The following is an 8,059-nucleotide window of genomic DNA, read 5'->3' on the forward strand; positions in this document are numbered from 1 at the left end:
ATATATATACACTCACATATAACCAAATCCTTTAAATTATGGTCTGAATCACCTCAGTCCTAGAGTGTTGTGGTGATTTAGGCCTCTTTTGACCTTTTACTCCTGAGTATTAGGGCATCTACCCGCCTGCTACCTCTGTTCAGATGAGCTAGGAGGATACCAGAACTTGGAAGACTCCTTTCAGAAGGTGTAGGGGTCTTCCAAGATACAGTGGTCTGATGGCATACAGTAACAGGCCCAGCTGAACAGAACTTGTTTGTCATCTGCAGCATGCATGTCTTATACAACAACCCACTCTCACCTCCTATGTGGGACTTCGTCTACTGCCGGCCTACAGAAAATGCAAAGTGAAGGATTGAATCTAGTGTGTGTGGTGGGTCCAGAGATGTCTGATTCAGTGTTGGGAAGAACAGAAGTCTGTGTGCTTGGAACAGTAGAGTCCCACTGCTGAAGATAGGTACTTAAATGTGTTTTTTGGGTTTTTTGTTGTTTGTTTGTTTTCGAATGACAGCAGTCCAAATGATTAAATATGTTACCTAGTGACTAGGACATAATATGGGAAGGGTGTCATAGGCTCCATTCTATTCTGTTCTTGTGAGACCTCACTTGGAGTACTGTGTCCAGTTCTGGTGTCCTGAACATAAGAAGGACATGGAGCTGTTGGAGCAAGTCCAGAGGAGGGCCACAAGGATAAGGCGGCTCTGTATGAAGACAGGCTGAGAAAGTTGGGACTGTTCAGCCTGGAGAAGACTGTGTGGAGACCTCATAGCAGCCTTCCAGTACCTGAAGGGGGCCTGCAAGGATACTGGAGAGGCAGTCTTCATTAGGGACTGTAGTGATAGGACAAGGGGTAACGGGTTCAAACTTAAACAGGGGAAGTTGTTTACTGCGACAGTGGTGAGGCACTGGAATAGGCTGCCCAAGGAAGCTGTGAATGCTATATCCCTGGCAGCGTTTAAGGCCAGGTTGGACAGTCTTGAGTGACATGGTTTAGTGTGTGGTGTCCTTGCCCATGGCAGGGGAGTTAGAACTCGGTGATCTTAAGGCCCTTTCCAACCCAAACTATTCTATGATTCCTTGTTCTAGGATTTCACGTTTTTATCCAGTGACTGACTTAATATAAAACTTTTAATCAAGAGCAAAGCCTGATCCCAAAACAGTCTATCAGAGCTGAACCCAGGTGCCCACCACCCTGAGGCTCATTGGTTGTTACATCTAAAAAAAAAAAGTGTATTCCAGGTTTAAAAATGCAGGCAGCTCCTGCTGCACCTTCTACAACCGGCTTTTTTGGTGTGGGTTAGTCATGGTCAGATTTCTGGGCCGCAGTAAACAGAGATTGTAGGTTAGATGCTTAACTCAAGGGTTTTGTGTGGCTGAATTGCAGGCATATAGAGAACTTCCTGGTCAAAAGATGGTGATCTGACTAAGTGAGCACTTAAGGAATTATGATTCAGGAGTCTGAGATCTATTTGTGCCCTGCTTTATAACCATTATATCCTCTTATACTTTTGGATCTCATCCAAAATCTGAGGCACGTCTCTGTGTGTGTATTTTTCACACTGTTTTGCATGATGAAGGCACACTTTAACACTGACATGTATGACATTGTGCAAGTCTGTGCTATAAAAAACTTAAGCATTTGATACAAGTCCTGGATTTTAGAATCCTGAAAGCATCCCTCTTCCCTTGTTAGCCTTCCCTTCCTCGTCACCCCAGTGTTCATCATACACATACATATTCAGGCGTATTATTTGGACATCCTTTTTGCAGTAAACATTTAAGTTTATTGTTGATTAAACATGCAGTTTATTGTGGATTATTGAAGCAAATTAAACTGAAGGAAGAACACTTAAAGAACGCATGATTTAATAAATACTGATCTGATGAGGGCATGCTAATGTTTGGTAATACTGCATCATGATTTTTCCAGTCCTGTTTGTACAGCCAGCAGTACAGCTGTGGTGGTGATGATGCTCATGATGGCTTACACAGTGCAGACACTTTCATTAACAACTCTCGGATTTTTTTCAAATGTTTCTTTTAATGGATGGGAAAATTTATTTTTGGCCTTAAGTTTCTCATGTTGCTTATCTTTCTGAAAACTATTTTTTAATTCCATAAAGGTGGGTGAAAATTCTGTGCTCAAGTTTTGTTTGTTGGGGTTTGGGGTTTTTTAATTATCAGAGTGAAAAGGCTGTTGCTCATATGTGAAGAAACTTTATATATACTTTGTATGTATATTGGCGATACGAAAATGAGTTAGGAGATTCTGATTTGAGGTAGGATTGCTGCTTCTGCTTGGTTCCTACTGCAGTCATACCAGTCTCAATATACTGGGTGATATATAAAGGGATATAAAAAAGAACTTCTACCCCAAAGACCTTGGAAACAGATTTAAAAGAGGACTTGGATGTTTGAATCAGGCTTGGATAGAATTTAGTCGCTTTTCTTCATGCATGTTTCGCTGAAACAGTCTGAATGTGGAAGTGTCTGCAAATGTGTAGGTGACTCCATTTTAACCACTAAAGTTCCCTAGGTACCTAAGCTTCTGTACCCAGAGACACTAAGTCTGTTTTCAGAGGTCTTAGTTGTTTAGCATTCAGCTTATGCACTTCGAGGCCATCAACTTTCGGACTTAAAATTCTTGTAAGCATGCTGTCAGTGCACTTACTAAACACAATGATAATCAAGATGTCAGTGCAGAGCTCTGCAACCCAGCATACCTGCATTCATAACTGTGGCCAAGAGGAAGAAGGTTTACCTTTTTACATGTTAGGTCAAGTGGTCACATCATTCACAAGTGATCAGGAAGCCAAAAGCCTTTACTATGAGATGCCACGTCACCAGTCCCTGAGCATGATTAGGTTGGGGCACTTTCTTCTTGTAGGAGCTGAGCATTGTGGAACCACTGTGCAGCTACTGTGCCACTTCCGTGGATCCAGATCCATTTCATTTTCGTGAATCTGCATGTATAAGAGAGGGAGGATCGTGCAGTTTATTACTTGTAATTTGACACAGCTCTGTGATACTACGGCATCTCTTCACTACGAGAGTGGGAAGACACGGGCACAGGTTGCCCAGAGAAGCTGTGGCTTCCCCGTCCCTGGAAGTGTTCAAGGTCACGTTGGACGGGACTTTGAGCAACCTGGTCTAGTGGAAGTTGTCCCTGCCTATGGCAGGGGCTTGGAACTGGATGATCTTTTAAGATCCGTTCCAACCCTCACAGTTCTATGATAGAGAGCAGATTTGAACCCAGATGCAAAATTTTGCTACTGCCTTTGTGCATGCTACTACTGTAGTGCACACATAAGCTAGTTTTTCTTTCCTGAATGTTGTGAAATTTTCTGTATAACAGTAACTAACTAAAAATGTATTCTCCTTCACACTGGTGTTGTATTTTATGGTAGTATAAAAGGTTATGATTTCAGAAATGTATATTTATTTAGTGTAAACTGCATAGAGAAGCACAGACATAAAAATAAGTAAATGCTTATGAACAAATTACTAAGTAGAAGCTGAACAGTGACTTTGTCTTCATGGGAGTTGAAATTCATATAGCTTATTAATGTACGTGGTATAGTTGCAAATTTATATAACTATAATGTAACTAAATGGCATAATAGTCAACTAGTTGAATGTCCATACTGGATTATTTACAAAGGCATATGGAAGGCATACAGGGATCTTTTTCAGCTTAAGCTTGGATAGGACTTGTTACTGGAAATGTGTGTGGCTTCTGCCAAAACCTCGCTTCCAGTTCTGGTCACTGTAAGAAGTAACAATTCTGATGGAATGAAAAGAACTGAGTAGGGGCATTAAAGAAGTACTGATATTTCATGGCATTTGAAGAAAGTGAAATTGGGTGACTAGTTTTGAACTAAATTCTGAATTGCTGCTTGGTAGATACTCTTTGGTCACTGAAGCTGAGTGGACTACTGTCTAGCAGAGTTTAGTTTTGTGCCTGTAGCAGTAGCACAAATTTTGAGTGCATGACTGCAGTGAGATTTATACAACCACAGAAAATATGACTAGACAGATTTCTACAGGAAAGCCCAATCTTTTGCTGTACAACAGTGTTACATATTTTTTTGTGGGGGGAAGGGAAGCAGAAACACCTTTTTTTTTTATGAAATAGAGTAGTGTCAACTGGCACTTCTGTATTTTATTTTAATACCATGTTTATTGTGTAACTTGCTAATCTTTTCAGCACAAACAAATATGCTTTTCATTGTATTCATACGGGGTTTGATTTTTGGGGAGATCTTCAGCTGGTAACTTTATTGTTGTGCACATTTCTGAGTAGCTGACACCTCTGTGTCTGGGGTTTGTTGAGAGAATGTAAAGCTCTTCTGTTGCCTTCGCTGAAATCCAAACTGTTCCTTTATTGTTCTTTGTGTCAATTAATATCCACATCTCTTCAATTCTCTATGCTGAAATTTTCAAAGCTGCCCCACAGCTGAAGAAGCCTCAACTTCGCGCAATCGCTTCTCTTGCACTTACCACCTCTGTGGCAACATTAAAATAGGAACAAGGCACAAAGCATTTGCTGCCAAAATATCTAAATGAGAAACATCGTTGATAATCTTACAGTGATGCAAAAATAGTGAGAATGTGTGGCAGGGAAACCTTCAAATTCAAGTATTACTCAACTTCCATTCATCTGCAGAGAGCGCAAAGCCTCTATTACCTGTCTTTGAATCTGAGTGTGATGATGCTTGGTTTCATTTCACTTTGCCTGAGTTTTCCTTGAACAAACTGATGTTAGTAGTTGAAATTCTAAGCATCAAAGCCATTTATCATTTCAGAAATACTCATATATCTCTACTCAGTCTCCCTAGATTTATCCAGGGGTGTTGGGCCTGCAGTTTTTTTTTTTTTAATTATTTATTTGCTTCAACATCAAAAGGTCATTCAGGTCCTTTAAAAAGACTTTCCTGAGCTTAATCTTGACTATACTGGTGTCGTGGTTTAAACCCAGCCTGTAACTCAGCACCATGTAGCCATTCACTCACCCCACACACACACTCCATTCCTCCTTCTGGGCTGGATAGGAAGGAGAATTAATTGAAAGAATGTAAAACCCACAGGTTGAGATAACAACAATTTAATAACTAAAATAAAGTAAAATATACTGATAATAGAAAGAATACCAATAATAAGAATAGTAATACTAGGAAGCAACAAAAGAAGAAATGAAAGCTTGGAAAGTGATGCACAATACAGTTGCCTGACCCCAGGAGCAATCAGTGGCTCCCAGCCAACTCCCCCCAGTTTACATACTGGGCATGACGTGCTGTGGTATGGAATACCCCTTTGGCTAGTTTGGATCAGGTGTCCTGTCTCTGCTTCCTCCCAGCTTCTTGTGCCCCTCCTCATTGGCAGAGCATGAGAGACTGAAAAGTCCTTGATCAAGGTAAACATTACTGAGCAAGAACTAAAACATGAGTGTGTTATCAGCATTGTTCTTAGACTAAAACCAATGCACAGTGTAGCACCAGCTACTAGGAAGAAAAAAAACAAAACAACTGTTACAGCTGAAACCAGGACATCTGTGCAGCTGAGTTCTGTGGATGCTGTGGCTGGCCTAGCATGGTCTGGGAGCAGAGAAGCTAGGAGTACCATCCTGCGAAGAAACCGGTGTCTGTATTTATAGCCTGGGAGCCCCTATGGTGGGTGTCCCTGGCAATGCTTGGTAGGAGGAGAGAGGTCTTATGCTGGGGAGTTCTGAACCCTTGTAGATCAAATTAATTTATGACATTATACTAAATCTGGATGCCATTATGCAGCCAGTGCAGATTAAGGACTAATAGTGACTTGAGTTTCCGTTATATAGGCAGGCTTCTGCATTTTATGTGTTTTACTTTTTCATCTTGACCTAAAGTTTCACTCCATTTTAGTAATCCAGGCTTGCAAAAGCATGGTTTATGATTGTAAAAGCATGGTTTATGATTTCAGTACCTGCAACCAGATAAATGGCTGCAATTCTGTACGCGTAGGATGTAGAAAATAACCCCTCATGCTACTGCTATACCTATACATCCAGCACAATCCTCATTCAGGTGGCAAAAATATTCCCTTCTTTAATAAACCCAGGGTTTATTTGATATGATGGCAAAATGAAAACACACACCTCTTTTTACAGAAATAGGAAATTCATGATTTAAAACAAGTAAAAATCACACCAACTTATTACCATTATAAAAAGGTAACTGGTGGTTCCAGAGCCCTTAACACAATGGAGAACTAGATGTATAGTTTTGAAATGGAGTGATGTTTGATGGTAGGCTTGTCCAGTGTTAAAAATAAATGTGGAAGCCTGCATAAAAAGTAAAATTTTATTTATCCATATTTTTATCGGGCAAAAAAATTTGCTTGTTGGTAGAAGTAGCTGGCTACATCAGCTGCAGCATATATCTATGCCACATCGATTCTAAGCATTTCCCTTATTGCAAGCATTTCTGTAGGTTACTATGAATAAACATAAATACCGATTTGTACGAGTTGCCCTTCCACTGACACAGAGATATATTACCTTACTTTGGAAGTCTGTACACCCTTCTGCTTTGCATAGATGGCTAAAGGAGATGCAAGACACCCGTCTTTGGAGAGGCAATTTAGAGGAGAGAAAAAGGTCTTTGTGCAGTTCTACAGCCTAGCCTGGATGTAAGTAGGGCTGAATTTGGTCCCAGTTTTATTCTTTGCACTTTTTTAACAAAATAAAACAGAAAAGCCCTTTGGTTTTAGTATTAAACTTTTTTTTTGGTAATAAACAAAAGTATATTTCTAACTTGCTGCTTTAGCCTTGCTTTTACTTTTTCATTATTTGTCCTCTAGACCTCACTATTTCTACACTCTTCCCTTTGTGCTTTTTATAATAAAGGGATACTCCCAAAGAATATTGCCTGGCTTCTTATGCTAATCTCGCTTCTATTTCAGTTCATGTTGACTTGGAGAATATGCCTTGTAAATAGGAATACCAACTGACATACTAAATATAATCCTTAGTTTCTAAGCATTGATTGTTTTCACAGCATCCTTAAAGGGTAAGCTTCCTTACTATCCAAATATCATGGCTGGGAAACTGAGGCTCACAAAGTCTGTATGACTTATGTGAAGCCACAGAGGGAATAAATGTTGGGTTTAGAATTCCTAGCTCCTGTTCCTGTGTTTGGATTCACCCCGTCTCGCAAAGAAATACTTGATTCCTGCTAATATTGCATGCCTTTCTGTGTCTGTTAATGTAGCCATTCGAAAAGTAGCTGGTACTCAATTCTCTCTCTGTCTGTCCTATTGAAACTAATGAATGCCTGCAGGCAGGCATAAGGTATCGTTACCTTTGACAGCCAGTATGTTTTATGTTTTAAATTATGTGTTAGGCAGGATTTTTGGATACTAATTTGATATAATGAGATGCGCTTCTAATATCAACCCTAGTTCAGGAAGGCCTTGCAGCCAGCCTACTCTTTATTTAAAATTATTCCATTTCAGATGTCCTAATGAGTGCTGTGAGTTGTGTAATTCTTTCATAATTTTCCCACATCCCCAGAAGGGAACTGGTGGCTGGAGTTTTTTCTGGTTTTGTTTTGGTTTATTTCAAATTAGGGTGAGTACAGAATAAAGATCTGGGGGAAGAGTTTTGTGAAGCAGTTGCTACTGTGAGAATGGCAATTAAGAAAGAAAATATTATAGTCTACAACAGTTAGTGTTAAGGCAAGTCTCAATGCCTCTGCTGTTTGCCATTATCTTATAAATATCTTGACTCTGACTTTACAGTGCTGTTTATAGAATTTAATAAAGCAAATGTAATAATGCTGCCTGTGCTTTAATGCGCAATCTCAATTGAGTTGACCAGAAGATAAATAGGAACAGGAATGATAGTGCGTTCCTACAGATTGTTTTTAATAAGCATGTTATTTAGTTGATCAGCCTGGTGCAGTAATGCCTCCTATCCTGCTCTACCAGACAAATTTATTAATGCTCTCCCCCCCCGCCATTTTTCTGAGAACATTGATTCCCTGCAGACATATCTCTATTAAACCTCTAGAAAGTCACAACTTCC

General features: G+C 39.8%; 1 protein-coding gene across 1 annotated transcript in view; it reads left to right on the forward strand.

The window, feature by feature from the left end:
* Positions 1–6,571: 6,571 nt before the first annotated feature.
* The window catches only part of LOC104406640 (protein MMS22-like), a 31,396-nt gene continuing 29,908 nt past the window's right edge, over positions 6,572–8,059 (forward strand). Inside the window, exon 1 of the mRNA XM_010015689.1 lies at positions 6,572–6,663. Within this exon, the coding sequence (XP_010013991.1) occupies positions 6,572–6,663 (92 nt within the window). The remainder of the gene's footprint in view (positions 6,664–8,059) is intronic.

Source organism: Nestor notabilis, unplaced genomic scaffold (assembly GCF_000696875.1).
Source record: "Nestor notabilis isolate BGI_N333 unplaced genomic scaffold, ASM69687v1 scaffold11435, whole genome shotgun sequence".
NCBI lineage: Eukaryota > Metazoa > Chordata > Aves > Psittaciformes > Psittacidae > Nestor > Nestor notabilis.